This window comes from Erithacus rubecula (assembly GCF_903797595.1).
Source record: "Erithacus rubecula genome assembly, chromosome: 1".
Classification (NCBI taxonomy): Eukaryota; Metazoa; Chordata; class Aves; order Passeriformes; family Muscicapidae; genus Erithacus; species Erithacus rubecula.
This window is the reverse complement of record NC_136658.1, coordinates 94,818,866-94,837,772: the sequence shown is the minus strand read 5'-3', so window position 1 is coordinate 94,837,772 and position 18,907 is coordinate 94,818,866. Positions and strand designations below refer to the sequence as shown.

General features: G+C 39.7%; 2 protein-coding genes across 4 annotated transcripts; one reads left to right on the top strand and one right to left on the bottom strand.

The window, feature by feature from the left end:
• The first annotated feature begins 521 nt into the window (after positions 1–521).
• Positions 522–9,833, top strand: TRAPPC2 (trafficking protein particle complex subunit 2). 2 transcript variants are annotated; one of them, XM_079307628.1, is made up of 5 exons: positions 522–971; positions 2,560–2,708; positions 3,448–3,529; positions 4,398–4,513; positions 9,703–9,833. In XM_079307628.1, exons 1-4 carry the CDS (start codon positions 879–881, stop codon positions 4,494–4,496), a joined length of 423 nt encoding a protein of 140 aa, XP_079163754.1. In that variant the 5' UTR covers positions 522–878; the 3' UTR covers positions 4,497–4,513; positions 9,703–9,833. The 2 variants fall into 2 exon arrangements, with proteins under 2 accessions (XP_079163754.1, XP_079163753.1); XM_079307627.1 differs by lacking the exon at positions 9,703–9,833 and adding an exon at positions 4,641–5,787.
• RAB9A (RAB9A, member RAS oncogene family) lies at positions 9,305–18,585 on the bottom strand. 2 transcript variants are annotated; one of them, XM_079307599.1, is made up of 3 exons: positions 18,398–18,585; positions 15,093–15,171; positions 9,305–10,383 (listed from the first exon to the last, which is right to left on the bottom strand). In XM_079307599.1, the coding sequence occupies exon 3, from the start codon at positions 10,347–10,349 to the stop codon at positions 9,744–9,746; it is 606 nt and encodes a 201-aa protein (XP_079163725.1). In that variant the 5' UTR covers positions 10,350–10,383; positions 15,093–15,171; positions 18,398–18,585; the 3' UTR covers positions 9,305–9,743. The 2 variants fall into 2 exon arrangements, with proteins under 2 accessions (XP_079163725.1, XP_079163726.1); XM_079307600.1 differs by lacking the exon at positions 15,093–15,171.
• Between the last annotated feature and the right edge of the window lie 322 nt (positions 18,586–18,907).

The following is an 18,907-nucleotide window of genomic DNA, read 5'->3' as shown; positions in this document are numbered from 1 at the left end:
CGCGGGCGGCGAGCGGGGCGCGGCGCAGGGTAGGCGGCGGGGCCCGGGCGGGACCCTGCGGGCCGGGCTCCTTCTCCTTCCCCGGGCCCCTAATCCTGGCCCGCCTCCCCTCACCCTGTGCCGCGGGCCCTCCCGGGGTCGGCAGCCCCGCCGAGTCCGGCCCGTTCCCCGGGGAGGCCGGGGGGCGGCGGGACGGGCCGGCCTTTCCAGGCGCCTCGGGGTGCCCGGGGATGGAGCCGTGGGGCCTCCGTGTGCCAGCGAGGAGCTGCCCGCTCCCGCCGCCCTTCCCCTGTCTGCTGCCTGCGAGCCGGGCCCGGGGAGAGACGGGCGAGAGGCTCCTGGCAGGCGGGAGCAGCGCGTTATGGCCTGGGCTCGCAGTGTCCGGGGGCTCCCGGGGGGTAAATCACCGGACAGCAGGGCAGGAGAGGCTTTAGGTACCTCAGTTCACTTCCAGCTCCGCTTTGCAAGGATATTCTCCGGCTCGCCCAGAATCTGTCAGGTTGGGAGGGAGCTCAGGTGTCTGGCCCAGCCTCCAGCCGGATCATCCTGGAGCTCAGGGCACAGGATTGTGTCCAGCTGATTCTGGAATAAATCCAGCCTCTCTGGGCAATCTCTTCCAGTGCTGAAAGCAAATAAGTTCTTCTCGTGCCCAAGTAGAACTTCCTGAGCATCAGTTGTAGCCCATTGTTTCTCATCCTGGTGGTTGGCTGCACTAAGAGCTTGGCTCCATCCCTAAATGCTTATCTATCTTTAACTTCTAGTAAATATTTTGGAAAATAGCTGGTTGGCTGATTTTTAGGAGCTCTTCTACATTGATTACGAGTTTGTATAGACTCATCAGCATTTTTGTCTTTTCTTGTAAGGAGCGTTTTTGAAGAATGTCTGGAAGTTTCTACTTCGTGATAGTTGGTCATCATGATAATCCCGTTTTTGAAATGGAATTTCTGCCTCCTGGAAAAGTAGAGTCAAAGGTGTGTTTTTTCCCCCTGTGACACTCCTGTAATTCTTTTATAATTTTACCATGTATTAGAAGCATAACCAACATGTCATTAAAAGTAGTATCTACTGTTTTCTGGGGTTTTTTAAATGGAAGTTTTATCCTAGGGAGTAAAACTCTGGATTTCCCAAGTCTCTTAAAAAATCTTTGCCAGATTATACTAGTTCTTCACAAAACACAGCTTCTTTATATATTCCTTGCTGTATATTATAGAATATATATCTTAGCTTTGCTTTGCTAATTTCTCGTACTGTGCAGAGGTTTTATAATAGTTGCTCATTGTTTAATGCTACTTAATTTTAAGGCTTTTATATACACTAATAAGGTAAAATAAGGACAATAAATTTGAAAGCTTTATTCAGTCCTTTATTTTTTATGCTGTAAAATACCTAATTTTTTAATCTTCATTAGTTATACTTGCATTTAAGTAAAGAAAGCTAAAACCTTATATTGATAGATAAAGACTTTGAAATGTGAGAAATGTAATACTACTCAATAAGTAGTGTTTCCAGTGTAAAAAGATCAAATCTATCCACAAGTGGTATTGCATCAGAGAAAAAGTAGACTTTAGAATAAAAGTCTACATGTATCCAAAAATGTTTGGAGTGTATCCAAAAATGGAAGTATCTGCTGTCACTGAACTGCATGGCATCATCTCTGTTTTGAACTACTGTCCATAAAAGATCATAAATAAGGCTATTACTTTGTGTGAGGATGTGTAAAAGCTGAAATGAGGGAAAAACTGAGAAGTTTCCAGTCTAATGAAAGCTTCCAGTCTGGTTTTATGTTGTATCTCTTCTTGGCAGATGTCCTCTGGTGTTCTAGATTGTCTACAAAGGCTCAAACACTGTGATCAGTCTCATGTTTATTATAGGAAGAGATACAATTTACATCTGCAGGCTTATCTTTAATATTAGTAGCAGGATGTTTTTCTGCACTAGATTTTAGAAAAAAAAAAAGACCCCAAAACCAATAAAACAATTCTGTTTCTAGGTAAACAGCATGAGAAAAACAGAATCTTTAGGTGATTTGATTTTATGCCCTCTGTATCTCTGCTTTCCCCATCTGTCCCCCAGCTTTTACACATTGTAACCTGTGGGTCAATTTCTGCCAAATATGACTGAAATAGTCAGAAAATGCCTACATTTTATGTATGCTGTGTAAATGTCACAAAAAGCAGTATCTGGAAAGAAGAGAAAAAGACATATGAGGGCCTCTATTGTGGAATAAATTAGCAGTGGGAGTTTGCCCATCAGTAAACAAAAGAATTCATGCTTGAGTTCATTCCTGAGATGTAATACAGGCTTTACTGATTTTGTTGTTCTCAGGACTGTTTTTGTGATGATGTTTTTATTATGACCTCTTTTCTTCCTAGAAATTAAATATCATGACAACATACACTAGTTTCATTTAATCCCAGGATGGCACATGTGACAGAAAAACAGGGTATATGTAACATTATGTAACTGGAACACTGGTTCTATAGCAACTTGAGCAAATGATTGTTTGTGTTTCATTCCTTTCACTGAATTGCTAATTGCTGTCTTCTGGAAATGCATTAGGATGATCATCGCCATCTCAACCAGTTCATTGCCCATGCTGCTCTTGACCTCGTGGATGAGAACATGTGGCTTTCTAACAACATGTATTTGAAGACTGTGGACAAGTTCAATGAATGGTTTGTTTCTGCTTTTGTCACAGCTGGACATATCCTTCCCTGTTCTCTTTCCTTGTATTTATATAAGAAAAGGCTTTTACCAGAAAGAGGTAAGTTAGATACAGTGAGTTTGGAACAGATTTCTCTGGTTATTGTTAGAGTCATCAGCTTGAGGGAAAACTATGTTGGGAGGCATAGCAGCTGGAACAGTTGGAAAGGTGGATTTTTACCTTTGTAGGAGCCAAAATAGCATAATGAAATGTGGTACTCACATGGAGTAAAGAGGTATGAGAGGCTCTGAGCAAGCTTGTATGATTCTCTGTTCCCACCCCTCAGACCATGCTGGAGAGGAGATCTGGCAGTGAACGTGCCTGGTGTCAGTCACTCCAATGGGGAAAATGCAGTGCCAAGCCTTGATACTATGTACAGGTAGTCCTAGAACTATTTGTTGTGAAACATTTGTTACACATAGCAAGTGACATTGGGTGGCTTTTTAACTTTAGGGGTATATGGCAGAGGTGCAGAGAGTATCATCCAGATCCTGAATTACATAGTTTTAAAAATAACAACCTTGGATAAAGAGGTGATTATTTTCAAATAGGGATGTTAAAATATAATGTTTTCCAAATTGTATTGCTTCAATTACTTCTTTAAATTCTTCCTCCTGTGAGTCCCTGCTATTTCATGTACAGCTAAACATTTTAGGGGTGTATGTTGAATTAGATGTAAATGCTTATCTCAGGATGTCTCTTTCCTTTGTAAAAGTTTTATTCTCCTTAATTACTGTACATATGAGATTTATAATGCTTCATGATGTAAGGCAAGAAGATGGAATTAAGAACTTCTTTACTGACGTATATGAGTTGTATATAAAGGTAAGAACTCATTTTTTATGGTCTTACTGCACTACTTTTAAATATGTTCTGCTCTTCATGCTCAGGCACAGCTGTACTAGCAGGTCTTCTCTTGGGGGCCTGTATAAGTACCCATGCATTCCAAATCAGCCAGAGCTGGTAACATGTGACACAAAGGCTGTATTGTCCATTAAACATAATAGATTTTTTTGAAATTGTTATAAACTGTGCTCTTTTAGATTTCTTCACTTTAGCCCAGTGATTTTTTGTAGAATAGATTAGAATGGTTGGGGTAGGAAGGGACCTTAAAATCCATCTAGTAACACTTTTCCCTGCCATGAGCACAGACACCTTCCAGCAGACCAGACTGGTCAAAGTCCCATCCAAACCTGGCCTTGAACAACTCCAGGGGTGAGGCATCAACAGCTTCTCTGGTCAACAGAGAACTTGTGGGGCAACTTCTTGTGATGCATTTTGTGGTAGTGTGGTGTCATTATCATGATAATGAAGGGACTATTCTACAGGGCCAGGTAGCTTTGCTCTCAGAACACACAGCCCTTGTTCTCAAATCCTGGTGGTCCTTCCACTAGATGGGGTCATGGCAAACAGTCATGGGAAGCATCACCATCTCAGCTTCCCATGGGCACTCAAATAATCCTAATTTCCACTGGTGTGATGGGTTTGTTCTGAGGACCTGGTGCTGGCGCTGGAGCATGGCTGTGCACATGTATGGGGAGAATGCAAGGGCCTGGAAATCAAGGACTGTTTAGGAGGTCTGTGCTCTTAGTGGCACTATAATAGGCTGCAAGCTAGTAGTACATGTCATCTGAAGTGACATTTTCCAGGGCTGGGCATTGTGCTTACTGATGGGTTTTTCTTCTTTCCCCAGTTTGCAATGAATCCATTTTATGAACTCAACACTCCTATTCGATCCACTGCCTTTGAAAGGAAAGTCCAGTTCCTTGGGAAGAAACACCTTTTAAGCTGAATAAATAAATTTCCTGAGTGAATGCTTTTTCCCTACTTTCCTGATAGTTTGAACTGTACTTCATCTGGTTAGTCCCCTGCATATGTTATGTTCATCTTCTGAAGACTCACTAATTGGATGCTGAAGCAGCTTTTTCTTTTGCAGATATAGATAAGAACAGCCAAGTTTCTGTGGTTAAAAATGTTATCTCAAGAAGTTTCCTTTAAGATGGTATGAAAACAAAGTTTTAAACTGTCAGAGGCAGCAGAGATACAAAAGAAGAACTGAGACATTATGTGTTAGTGCATATGGAAAGTGTAAGCCTCTGACACAGGGTGGGAGGAAATCAGAACTAAATGTGAAAGATGGTGCCAGTCATCTGGTTTAATGTGAACAAAAGGGAATTCTTGACTGTTTGGTCCAAGTGCTTAATTTTATTATAGACTTTCCTACTTGTATTCCTTCAGTAGAGAACTCCATCTGCAGACTAACCAGACTAACATTACACTTGATGGTAGCAAATCAAGCCTCTATTTATTAATGTGTAATTGTATGTATATAAAGTGCTCAATAAAAAAATGGATAGATCAGAAAAGTTGTCTCCAATATTTAAAGAAAATTTGAGGAAAACCCCTAAAGTTTAAAAGTGTGTAATTTCAAATTTCAGTGCAATACACATTTAGCTGCAGTGGTGCATCAACAAATCAGTAGACCAGAACAGCCAGATCTGCCCTGACATTAATTCTAATTCACACATGAAAAAAAACCCAAACTAAATTTATATGTTTGAATCAGTGTTTTTTTCCCTAATGAGAACTGCTGAAAATTTACTTTTGTAAATAAATTTAGAAGATCTTTGAACCACAAAACTATTTGCTTAAGTTTCAGAAAGGCATTATTTGGCCTGTCTGGTTCCTATTCCATTGTAAAAAATTTTAGGAACCAATTTTCAAAACTTAACATCATTCCAAAACAGTAATTTTTAGATGGATCATTTGGCATATATGTAAACCCAAGCAAAGTATTACATACAATCTTAACTATTCTGTTCCTTTTTGCAGCAAATCTGTATAAGCTATCTTCTTGTACTTTTTTTTACATGACTGAAAAGTAATTTCCAAAGGAAGTGGCATGCTGTTCTAAGAAGTATTTTGCATAGTCTGTATAATTAAGGGGACCACATGTGTATGTGCTATAAATGTATAGTCAGTCATTATTTCTGTTAAGCTGTCACTGTAAAGTGTTCCATGAGAAAAAAGAACATGATAAAGAGGTTGCAATATTTACCTTAAATAAAGCATGGAATGATGTATGGATGCCTGTTGAGTATAAATGAAGTGATTTAGAAGAAAACTAGGTAACCAGCAACAGTACTTGGTGGGGTGGCCAATGAAGATGGGAATACTTGTCTTTGCAATGTTATTGCATATAAAATGCATTGTGCAGCACTTTGATAATGTAACAGTATGTAAATCAACTTTTTTCCTGTATACATGGAAATAACAGAAACACACTTGAGGTAAAGCATTCTTGATCATGTGATAAGGAGCCACTGAGCTGCAGTTATTTTCTACCTCCTCCCCTGTAGCATGATGACTGAAAAAATACAGTTAAGTTTCACTGAGGAAATACTTAAATAATTATATACTTAGCAAGAAGAAAAGGTTTGGCAAATATGAAGGATTAGTGCTAACAATTTCTACCACTTTTAGAAGCTACATTTTTTTATAATTGTATTTGCTGCTGCAGTAGGAGCTGCATTTTTACATTACAAATTGAAAATTTATTGATTTTTCATTAAGTAAAATGAAAGCATTTTTCTCTCTTGCCTGATTTCTGAAGGCAGTTAGCCAAATGGTGCCTGTTTTTATGCCTCCCCTACATCTTTCCCTCTGTTACTGGCCACAGGAACAGAATTATTATGTCCTAACTCATCACCTTTGTCAGAGAGTTCATGGTTCAGAACTCTGAAAGTTTGTGACAGATCTCTGAAACCCTTACAAGGTAGCTCCAAGTTCTCTGAACATAGAACAAACACTTGTTTATGCTTTAGTTTGGGACTTTTCACAGTCAGCTGAAAGACAACAAACTGAAGTGATGGATGAAGATTATCTTGTGGTCAGCTAAAGTGACAAATCTGCTCTAGGTCTGAAGGCTGCAGTTCCAGCATACTTCAGTGAACAGTTTCTCACCTCCTTGCAAGGATTATGTTCCTACCCTCTCAGGGGACTATGAGTAAGAATTCAAAACAAAATCTGTTAAAGTACAAGAAAAGAGAGATAATCTGCATTATGCAATAAAAGCAATAAAAAGTTCATGAGTTAAAGGGACTAGAATTACCCTTAGTCATTGAAAAATCAAGCATCAGGAGATGAGAACATTAGCACAAGCTAACATGAATCAACCTTAGTCAATCTGGGCTGGAAATGCAACTTGGACTCCACCTTCTACAAGGTTCTATTACTGTTTAGGTAACCTGGCAGGTGACAAAGTAAGATCCATTTGAGGTATGGAGCAGCTGTTAAAGCAGCTTATGTAAGCATTGATAGCTTGCTGTGACATGAGCTGTCAGATGCCCTAGGTAGCTTCTGCCCCTTCCCATTCTGCTCTCTAACAAGCACAACTTTCAGCAGTTCTATCTATCTGCCACAACAGTTGTTTTTTCTCCTTATTTTAAAGGACACCTGGAAGTTTGCATACATATTAGACATATGCTCTGCCAGTCTACATGAGCTCCAAATACTGCTAACAGGACCCTGTAACAAATCAGTGAACTGAAACATAAGCCACAAATGCCTACCCTACATCCATATGGAATGAGACCAGGCTTTTAAAAAGTACAGAAATTAATGTTTGCTATTAAGCACTATGATTTTATACCTGTCATTTATAGTTACAGGCTTTTCAGAAGATGTTTGATTCTGTAGGCACTCAGTAGTTTTTCTCTGAGACCAATTCCTGACCTAAACCTAATTCCTATACTGTCTTATTTATACAGCATGTACATGCCTGTTTATCTTTGCTGGCCACTTTTGTGATTAGTGTACAGTTATGATACAGCAGCTGCCAGGGCATGAGTAATACACTTCTAAGGGATGATGTTTTAACTTTATGAAACCAATTTCTCAGATGGAGGCTTGGTAACCATGATGTTAAATGGAAAGGGGACAGATGGGAAAACACAGATGCCTGGAGACAAGAAAGATCACAGTGGTTCTCATACTTCATTTTTTCCTTTTAGTAATGTTACTTGAATGGTATCCATAGTACTCTAGTCACAGATCTTCAGGTCCTGTTTTGTTTCAACCTTAATCTCTGCTAAAATCAATGTTAAAGGAAGCTTTAAGTAGTTAGGTATTTTTACAACAATTTCATGTCACTAGCTTAGTAGCCCCTAACACAAGCAATCTTCATTTCTAAAGCTTTTTCTCTCTCATTCTAAGATTAAGAGGGATTTAGCCAAGATTTTCTTCACAGATCTTTTCATTCATTGACTAGAAATTAAACAAGTAGCAGTTCAACCTATATTTAAGTGCTCAGAGACTGAAGTTTAAAACACAGTTCTGTTGGTATAGATTCAGGACTAAAGAATGAATCAGTCTTATGAATGCACAAAAGATGAAAAGATGGCACTTCTGAACAGGAGTAGCAGATCTGCAGAGTAAAGTTGTCCTGGACAGGTTCAAGCAAGAATAAAATACATTCAGAAAAGTTTACTAAGAGCAACAAGAAGGGTTTGTTTTTGCAAGCTTTACTTCAAAATAATTACACCAGGTACAGACTGATCAGATACTTTTAAGATAAAATGCTTGCTGGTCATGTTCTCTCAAGAAAGGCTTTTCTATTGAAACAAAAAAGTTGCAGTACAGAAAGCAGTTGTTTAATGAATAACATGGCCTGTTCTGCAGCCTAAGACTTCCTTTCTCACATGTGCACATGTGTGCCTGTTAGCAGTCACATTACAGATGGAAGCAATAGTGCACTAGCAATTTTGCTATTGCAAGGACACTGGTTACTCAGAGCCAATATTCACCAATTTCTCATACAAGTATTCTACCACTTAAACTGCACCTCAAAGCCAAAAGAACACCTGTAGTTTTGTCTGCCTGACTACAAAAAAGACTGTCCAATAAACACAGAATTTGCTCCCATTCATCATTATGAAATTAATTCAGTAATATAAAAGACATTATCTCTTAAATGTATAAGTCCATATCCTAAAATAGCAATTGTAATAAGGATCAAATTCAGCTCAAACACTATCTATAGTTATATATCTGTATTAGGGCTGAAGGCTGTCAAAATCTACTGTAAGAGCTTCCTGAGTTCTCTACATATTGCCAATCCTTAATATCACAGTGCAGATATTACTGGTCAACACATTCATAGCTCAGGTTAACAGGAACAAGAAGTTTGGAACTTCTAAGGCTGTACACAAGGAATTTTCCTAAAAAACTGTCACAATGTGGATCCTTTCAAGTACTATTAAAGCTGACTGAATAAAGCATTTCTTTTTCAAAAAATGGTTATTCTTCAGTTATCCAGATTTTTCACCTTATTGTTTAGAAACATGCTAGAATGGACTTAAGGCAAAGACACACATTAATTTTAAAAATGATCAGTATTTTGCATCAAACCACTGGAAAAATTAGTGCAGCATTAGAATAGTAGATGGGAAAAAATGGACATTAAATACGTAGGAAACTTATTTCCTACTTATAAACCTACACAAATTATAGCAACATTAGGCAATTAGAAGACCTGGACATAATTTATATTAATTTACAATAACCACATTAGAGATGAAATACCACTCACAGCAAAAGGAATGTAGTGAGACTGAAGTTTAATACCTAGCATTGTTAAGAAACTGACATCTAACAAAACAAAAGTGGAATGCTGATTTCATAAAAATATACACATATAAAAGTATCTTTGTGCCTGAATTCCAGAACAGCTTCTCCAAAGTAGTGCTTCTAGAACTTTCAAGTTTTAATTATATTCAAAATATTTATCATTTGAATAAAGTTGGCAAATTACATTCCTATATTATTTTTTTACTTGATGTCTTCCTAAACAGAAAGCATCACTTACTCAATAATGGGTCACTCATGAATGGAGATTTTTCTTTTTCTCCCTCATGAAAGCAGCAGAATATTATGATTTTGATATTAGAATGAAATCCATTTGTTACTCTATCTACTACACCTTCCCCGTTCTTTTATAGAGCAAGCTAGTCAACAGTAATTTGGCAAAAAGAAATTTAAGTCAACAACAAGATGAACTGGGTTTTGGTTTCCGGTGAAGATTTACTGTATCTGTTTGAATAAAGTGATCTGATCTATCTTCAGAGGCTAGAACTCTTCTAACAGCTTCTTCAAAGGCTGCTGCAACATTAGTGGCATCTTTTGCACTGGTTTCAAAATAGGGATGATTGCCATTATTCCTGCACCAGTCTTGGGCTTCTTCTGTAGACACTTGCCTTTCATCAATATCAACTTTGTTACCCAGTATCACAAATGGAAAACTTTCAGGCTCCTTGACATCTGCATAATAAATGAATTCTTTCTTCCAGTTGCTTAAGTTTTGGAAGCTTTGAGAGTCATCCACGCTGAAGGTTAGCAGGCAACAGTCTGAACCTCTATAGAAAGGAGTCCGCAAGCTCCTAAACCGTTCCTGACCTGCTGTGTCCCAGATCTGCATTGTAACAAAATGTCCATCGACTTCCAACTCTTTATTTAAGAATTCCACACCTATTGTATGAAACAGCTGTGCATCAAACTTGTTGGTGACGTATCTGTTCATAAGGGAACTCTTCCCAACTCCACCATCTCCTAGCAGTATTACTTTAAGAAGTGATGATTTTGCTGCCATTGTTATGGGAAAAGATGCTCCTGGTTTCCTAGACCTGCAAAGAATAAGAAAACCATTAAAAAGAAAAATAGTTGTGAGCAGTAAATTTTGCACACATAAATATCTAGAATGTATTTTAAATTCCACCAACATCAAGTTTCATGTACAAAAACAGGACCCTACTAAACAGGTGAACACCAGTGAGATACTCTCCAGTAAAAATACCCACTGAAGAACACCAAATTTAAGAGGTGCCTCTTCCACAGACTGCAGTCTAAGCAGTATGCTGCATACACTACTGGTCTGTCACTTAAAACTCTTTAAAACCCCCAAACCCTTCAAACCACCTCCCTCTTTCTGCTGAAGGGGTATCATATCATATTCAACAAGTGCTATAATTCAATTATGTTCACTGGAAAAGGTTCATGGAAAAGAGAGGAGTGAGAGAATTTTATAGAGCATGTGCCTTGAACTAGTAGTCACTTCAGTGCTGTATTTTATTACCAAAGTTATTTTTTAAACCAATGCACTTGGAACACAGTTATCTATGGAACAAATGCAAATGCTGTCATTTTATTTAGACAAAGTTTCAATAGTTGATAGTTTACTCTTTGCAGAATAGCATTGATGAATGGAATACAATTAAAACTACCATAAAAGAAAATTTGCTGTTGCTACTTCAGTGGTACTCAAAATGCCACATATCAAGCTCAAGCCTACAATGACAGTTCAGTTAGGAGGTGTCAACTTCCCATAGTAAAATTGCCAAAAATTCTAGAAGTGCTAGTGAATAGTCTGGCTGCCAGCACGGAGATGGCAAATTAGTGACACTAAAGAAGGCTTTTTAACTGTTAAGACTTCAAAAGAAATTAAAAAATAATCCTTTAGCACTGAAGTAGATTGCTCATTAGTGCTTTGTACCCAACCTTTGCTCTCAAAACTGTAGTGTCATCTAATACTGTAAAATGGTGTTTTAATTACTTGGGGGGTAAAGTTTCATTTTAGCAAGCCCAAACTGAAGTTTCTGTATGAGGAGAACTGTGTTCCTAAACCTGCCTGGGTTTCAGCCCAAACAGACCTCTGAAAATAGCATCTATTTAAAATGGAAATGGGTCAGAAGTTGCCTAGTCCCTCTCTTTCTTTGAAGGAAGGAATGTGGTCTTTCTAGTTGTAATTAGCATTACTGGCATATACATCACCCACAGTGTGGCTGCAGAATTAGTACCTGATACAAGCTGGTGTGAGAGTCATATGACTCTGTGCTGCCTTACAATCAAGGCCTACAGTAGAAGCAAGAAATTTCAGGAATTTTTTTTATCAGTGACTTTCCATCTTTGAATATTTATTTGGCTAGACACAATCTACAGTAAAGACAGAAGGAGTAGTTTGAAGCCTCAACAGGAAAAAGGTCAAAATACAAGGAATGGGTTGCTTCCACTAAAAATTTGTTCAGAACAAATAATTTAATTAATTCATACTGCATAATTAACAATATTTATAAAATCTTAATTCTGTACAGGTTTCTGTGATAATGAAAGTACTTAGAAGCTATAAGAAGATAGTTCACTTGCCCTTCAGAGAGCTCAGGTTCAGGTTCAATGGCTACAGTTCAGATTATGAACATGCATTTTGGTGCATGTGAAAAGCCTTATTAGAGTCACTGGACTACTTGCATAAGAGTTGCAGGTTTATACTTAACTCTTGAAAATGGTCCAGTGTATTTATTTACATCTCCAGTTTCTACATCAATAGATAGGAGCTGCTTCTTAATAAATAATGCTTTAGTGGGAACAGAGGGTACTGAATGTTCTCCTGTTCTTCCCTACCAGTGCAGGGAACAAGTTACAATTTATTTTTCCAGTCCTGCAGAAATCAGAAGCTCCCTAAAAGACACAATGTGCATAAATAACTGGCGTAAGTAGTTCTCACTGGTACTTGTGACTTTAGTGTCTGCATTTTAATTAATGGCAGTTACTATCAAGAAATTGAACACAAGGCCACATTTTAAACAATATACACGTAAAGAAAATGTTAACAGTATGTACTACTTTGTGCATCTAGAACTTGCAAAGTTAATTTGCAAAACTTCAACTATGTGGGCCATTCCAGTGAGGTCTGAGAGACTGATGACCATAAAATTAGTTTTACTGGGCAGACAATTACAGACCAACCACAAATTTCTAAATGTGGACCAAACTGGTCCTTTCACACAAAAGCTACAGAAAGAGTCTTCTGTGATGTTGCAATATTGCTTTTCAGGACATTCAGTTTCCACAGTTGTGCTAGGTGAGAATTAAGTTTTTGTAAAGTTTTTAGTCCAAAATAATAGAATATATGTTCAGTCATTTAAATAGATGATGACAAGCTGTATCTGAAGCACCAAGGAAGCATATTTAAAAGCATTAACAAGTACGTTTGTTTGAAAGCATCAAAGACTTTGCACATTTACAGTTTTATTACTATATAAGGGACTCATCTGCAGCAACACTAATAATGTGATTCAGAGTATCTGCTGCTCCAAAGTGGTATTTTTCCAAAGAGTAAACTGCTGCTTTCTTTTTTTTTCCTGATTGCACATCTTTAAATATCTTTATATTTACATCTTTGCACATCTTTAAATATTTTCTAATTGCACATCTTTTAAAGAGCTCAATTCTTGCAACTGTTTTTTTTTCTGAAGTTATTAAGCCTTAACACTCCAATGATTAAATACTTAAGACATTACAAGCATTAATGTTATTTCTCCCATTATACAATTTATCTGTAAAATGTGAGTTTTGACAATGTTTTTGGAAGGGATGGTAAACATACAATATGTTTCTGAAGATTTCCTACCCTAATTTTTCAGTTTAAATCATCATTCAGCATCTGAAAACAAAACAAAAGCTTAATTCCTAATGTGCATCTCATTGTTTTTCCCAGCATCAGGAACTGTAAGACAGTATAGAATTACACATAACTGTTCCAGTTATTTCTTAGTGAGCTACACAATTAGTTAATGTAAAAATAATCTCAACCTAGTAGACAAAGAGCCTGTAACAAGAATAATTCTCCCTCACGTTCTTCAATCATGTCAGTATTCAAAGCAAATCAGAGCAAATAAATAAAAAGCAGCTCCACTGTGGTTCATTTTGATAACCATTTCTGAATTGCTTCCCCTAACTTAGAAGGATTACAGTGCTTAAATCACTGACTTCAGTATTAGTGTTAAAAGCAGGGAACATTTTCTACTAAATGTAATTTATAACATGATCATATACCATAACACAAAAAAGTAAATTAATTGTTGCCTTTCAGGATGTCCCTTTTAAACAGTAAAATGATTGCAAGTAAAATATTTCCACTATCAGTCCAAATATTTGCTGTCACAACAAAATACAAATAGCTAAGCAACCTCAGAAAAATCAGTTTGCATTACAAAATCCAGTCCTGCAAAGCTTAGTGAAATATCACTGCCTTGTCAGTCTATGCATCCAGATTGTCTTACTTCCATATGTCAGCTTAATATGTCTTTAGTTTGAGTGCAAATACTTCTCTTGCTTAGGTGCTGAGGCAGCATTCAAAGAAAAGCAAGATTCTTGGTCTAGAAAACCATAGCAGCGACACGTAAACTCAAATCTAAGAATTTGTCCTTCTTTACTATAAAAATAATTTCATAGATTAAGGAGGACCTGCTCACACCAGTCTACTGAAGGCTGAAGACAATTGCTGAACTCAAACTCTACAGAAAAACAGTGCTAACCAACACAGTAACTGCATTGTATCTTTAACGTGAGCAAGCTGCAAACCCCACATACACTATTAAGCAAACCAAGGCAACTGGACCTATTTATAGTTTCATTTTCCCCACACTGATGCCAGCCACTGCAGCATATCAATAAAAACCCAAACAAAAAACCCCACATGTAGCAACTGAAATTTCACTTCCACTCCCCTTTTTTTAATAGGGCACCAAAACCTGGATCTATTGTAATAGCACCAATGAACTGCCAGAGGATTTTTGAAGAAAGAGATGTAAGGAACACTTCTAATTTCCAGACAATTACTTCTCCCTTTGTATTTATCTTCTAACTTGGAAACAGGTGAGAAAAGTTGTTTCAGTTATCACTGTAATTCAGTGGTCACTGATGAATCACCTGCTATACAAAGCCAAGACTAAACCTAAAAGTTTTCTTGAGGATATGTAGTACACTGTCCTTTAACTGAAGCTGTTAAACTCAAGTTGGTTCCCATCGTGTAAGTAATTGTGTTTACTTACAAACTAATATGCTATCAGCCAAGACTTCTTGAAAAAAGGAGCCATTTTTCATTTAAGAAAAAAACACTAAAGTTATGGAGAGAATTAGCAGTTCTACAGTGAGCATAACAATGACCATGTTTCACAATTTCCTATCCTCAAATTTACACATATAAGCACATCTATTTTAATTTTGAAGCTTATTCACAATTTTATTTACTAAACCACTGGTATCAGCATAAAAGTTTACAAAGGTACACCACTGCAAGTATTTTGACTGAAAAAACCATTTGCCTTTCAATAGAAATGTAAACTCTCTCCCTCATTAGTAGTTGGGTTTTTTCACACAAACAAAGCATTTGACAATAATTGCCAGGCTAGCATAGAAATGTAGTTTGTTAGTTACAGTAGCCCATCAAAGAATGACATTAATTGCTTCTCTCTGAAATGCCTGAAAACAAGTCCCAAGAACTACAAGAGCTGCAACAGAAAGGGCAGAATCCAAAACTACAGTTTTCAACACTTACTGTTTGTGGAGCTTTTACATTTCTCAGCCCTCAATCACTACAGTGGTTAAACTTAGCAGATCTGCAAGTTTCCAAAAATCTGAAAAGAAAGACAGAAGCACATTTTCTCACTTTTCTTCTCTTAGCCTCTTGGGAGGTAGTGGTTTATATTCTGGTCAATTAAGTGGCACAAGAATGTCTTATTAGTGCATAAGAGGTCACAAGCATGCTTGTCCTGGAAAGACTTTTGTCTCAATTCAAAGGACAACAACCAGATATGAAGTCAAGCTACTACAAGCTTGGTACTTTTGAATGTGTTACAAGCAGAGACATTAGTCAGCCTCTAAACTGACCCTCCCCTCCATGGGGCATTGATGTAAGAGCTGTGGATCAGGAACATCCCTTTACTGATAAGTCACTTGTCAGCTGCCTGGAAGCCCTTCAGTCATACAGCTTGACCTACCAAGGTCCTAATCTTCTTGCAAGTGTTCCTTCCTGTATCTGTGATTTCACCACTGCACTATGAAGATAATCTGTCAGCAAATTATTAAACACCTATCCAAAAGAAAATACAGACTATCTGAAATTGCCTCAAGCTGTAAGCAGCCTACACATGCTTGATCTAACACCAGAATAGCACTAGAATTTGCTTGTAATTTCTTACACGAACCCAACCCAAAATGGACTGTCATTCAGCTGCTGCCATTCATTTGCATACCATAAAAGTTTGGGGGTTTCCCTGTAAGGTTGTTTTTGACTCCTTTGAAGCTCAGGATTCTAATTCAAACAGTTGCCTGGCCTGACTCAGGGCTATAAAAGAACCAGTGGTCAAGAGAAGAAATCCTGAAGTTCACATAACCCTTGGATCATTAAATCATTCCAGGACCTACTGCCAGAATCACTTCATTTATTCTAACTTCCAGCTAGACACAAAGTCAATTAGCAAAATTTGTCAGGAGAAATACCTACATTTATATCTCTGCCAGTTTAGTCTTGTATAAGCCTAACCTTAACCTCCAGGCTCATTCCCCAAATTCAAGCAGAATGAGCGAACTTATTCGGATTTAATCAGAGCTGACATTTCTTAGCAGTTCACAGTTAAACATCTTCCAACTTAAATATTCTATTACTTTCAGCCAACTTCAAAACACCCTCTGGTGCTGCTGCTCCTGGTCCAACACTGCTAACAATGCCCGAGCTATTTGACATTCTCCTTGCAACCTACTTCTCTATTACTGCTTCCAATCTTTCAATAAGTTATCCAGCAATTATTTCTGCCCAAATGTGCTCATCTTTCTCCCTTGCATTAGTTTCCCTTTTCCTTCAGGGATTCTTAGTAATAGCAGCCTCTATTGGTACAAGGCTACCTTGTACATTCATATTCTTCCCAGTATAACTCTTGTGATGAAAGCCCATCCCTAAGGCATTAAGTGGGTTACACTGTACCAGGCCAACACACTTCTATGCTCTGCTGAGAATGAAAACAAAAACAAAACACAGAGGAGAATGAACACTATTAAAAAACCAAAACAAACAAAAAATGAAACAACAAACCCTAAGGACTTCTTACAAGCCTTTTTGCTGGGAAGTTTTTATTCATTGTGAAATGCTTATGTAAAATTTCAATCCTAAGGAGCTGGAAGATCTGTTTCCCATAATTTATTACCAAATTGACAAATGAAAATAAAATAAAACAAAGCTTGAAATCTAAAGATCTTATTTGACCCTCTGCAATTCTTTTTTTCCACATATTTTCAATTTAAGGAAACCGATTGTGTCTGAACACTCAAAAGCAAAACAAGGACTGCTAAAGCAGGTTTTTTTGTTAGTTTTTTAAAGACACTCTCTCTCTTTTTAACTTTATGGAGAAGGCTTCACTAAAATTAAGACAGCAAAGCCAGCCCCATACAGCCTGAAATGAAGAGAGAGCAAAGTAACAGTTCACTATAAATTTGATGTTGGTATGAAACACAGATACAGCTGTACCATCCTTTGGTTAGGTTCCTCTGAAAATAAAAGTGCTAAGGAAAAAAGATTTTGGATTTATTTTGGTTATGTCTGCTCTCCCTCCAGTCTGCCATTACAGCTTGTTACCTTCAAAGCTACTAAAAGTCATGGAAAAACACTTTGAAAAAACAAAAACACACACACACACAAAAAAACCCCAGTCACACACAGCCACCCTTACTCTAAAAAAAGCAAGCACTGACAACCTCAGTGTTGCACAACACTTTAAAAGTAAAGACAAATAAAACCCACATGCTTATTTAGTGTAGCTGTAGATTATTGTGGACAAGAAGGAAAACAACATGTAGGATGGGAGGCTGCATGACAGCTGTCTGCAGACAAGCAATTGAATTCCTGAACAAAACTTAGCCGAGAAGTTCCCTACTTGACTGTCCCACCCAAGTTAATAAAACTTGAATGCTCTCTACGTATCTACTTATATACAACCTTGCTATAAAGGCCATGGAGGTCCTCAAAACTATTTTTCTTGCACTGTTCTGTTATCCACTCAATTGTTTCGCACAAGTTACATACAACACGGATTTACTCCCACCGAGAGCAGCCCATCAAGCACCCAGAGGTAAGCGATTCCCACTGCGGCCCATGGCCATCCCTGCCCTCCCAGCCACGAGCACACCGGAGCCCGCAGAGCCACCTGCCGCCACTGGGATGGGAACTCCCCGGCCCTGCTGAGCGGCTCCAAAAAGAAGAACTGAAACCCAAGGCGCGCTGAGCAGGCGGCCCCTCTCCAGCACAGAGCCCATTAGGCTGGAAAACACCTTTGGGACCAGCGACACCACCCCCGACCCAGCAGCAGCACCCCCGGAGCAGCCCACGGCTCTGGGTGCCACGGCCAGGCTCTCCTCAAACACCTCGGGCGCTGACTCTCACACCACCACCTCCCTGGGCAGCCCCTTCCAAGCACACAGCAACCAGAAAAAGGAGACAAAAGGAGCTCCAGTACTTCTTCTGTTCCCAGTGTGAAGCGAGCTGAGCACACAGGCACGGAGCCGAGTTTCACCCTGACAGACCAGCGATCCCCCAGGCGTGAGGAAGCGCGGCGGGGTCGCGACCGGCCGTGCGCCGGCTGGAGCCGCTTCCCAGAGGAGCCGCCGCCTGCCGGAGTCACGGGATCCCGGATCACGCCACACTCTCCGTCACCCGCACCGGACCCGGGGAGCGCCCGAGCTCCCACCCACCGGGCCCGGCCGCTGCCGGCAGGCTGCGCCAGGAAACACCGGGGAGCGCGCCCGGGATCCCGGACAGCGGCGGGGAGCGAGCGGGGAACGCGGCAGCAAGGGAAAGGAAAAGAACGCAACCTGACTCGGCTCCAGAGCGCGGGAAGGGAAGTGCCGCCGCTCCCGGGAGCGCTGGGGAGGCCGATCCCTGCCCACGGGAAGGGCCTGCCTGTGACCGCTCCTGCCGCCGGTCCCGGTACCGGGCTGCGCCACCGCCGCCGGGCGCTGCGGAAGGAACGAACATGGCGGCCAGGCGGGGGGCGGACCGGGCACCGCGTGACACCGGCCCCGCCCACCGGGCAGAGGCCACGCCCACACGGGGAAGGGCGGGGGGACTTGGTCAGACCGGACCTGGGGGAAGGTGCGGGAATGGGGACAGCGGGAACGGCGGGGAACGGGGGAAACGGGGGGAAACTGGAACAACGGGAAGAATGGGAACAGGGGCAACGAGAACAGGGGGAAACAGCGGGAAACAGCGGGCAACGGGAACAACCAACTGGGGGAAACAGCGGGCAACGGGAACGATTGTGCCCACAGCCAGGCCAGAGCCGGCAAGGCCATCTCGGGCCATCTCTCATGATCACTATCGTG

What these genes read in the sequence shown, in the direction of transcription:
- RAB9A (XM_079307599.1), bottom strand. Translation starts at nt 10,349, where the DNA reads ATGGCAGCAAAATCATCACTTCTTAAAGTAATACTGCTAGGAGATGGT.
- TRAPPC2 (XM_079307628.1), top strand. Translation starts at nt 879, where the DNA reads ATGTCTGGAAGTTTCTACTTCGTGATAGTTGGTCATCATGATAATCCC. An exon ending in CTGGAAAAGTAGAGTCAAAG is followed by an intron (nt 972 to 2,559) that starts GTGTGTTTTTTC and finishes GAAATGCATTAG; the next exon opens with GATGATCATCGCCATCTCAA. An exon ending in TTTGTCACAGCTGGACATAT is followed by an intron (nt 2,709 to 3,447) that starts CCTTCCCTGTTC and finishes TACTGTACATAT; the next exon opens with GAGATTTATAATGCTTCATG.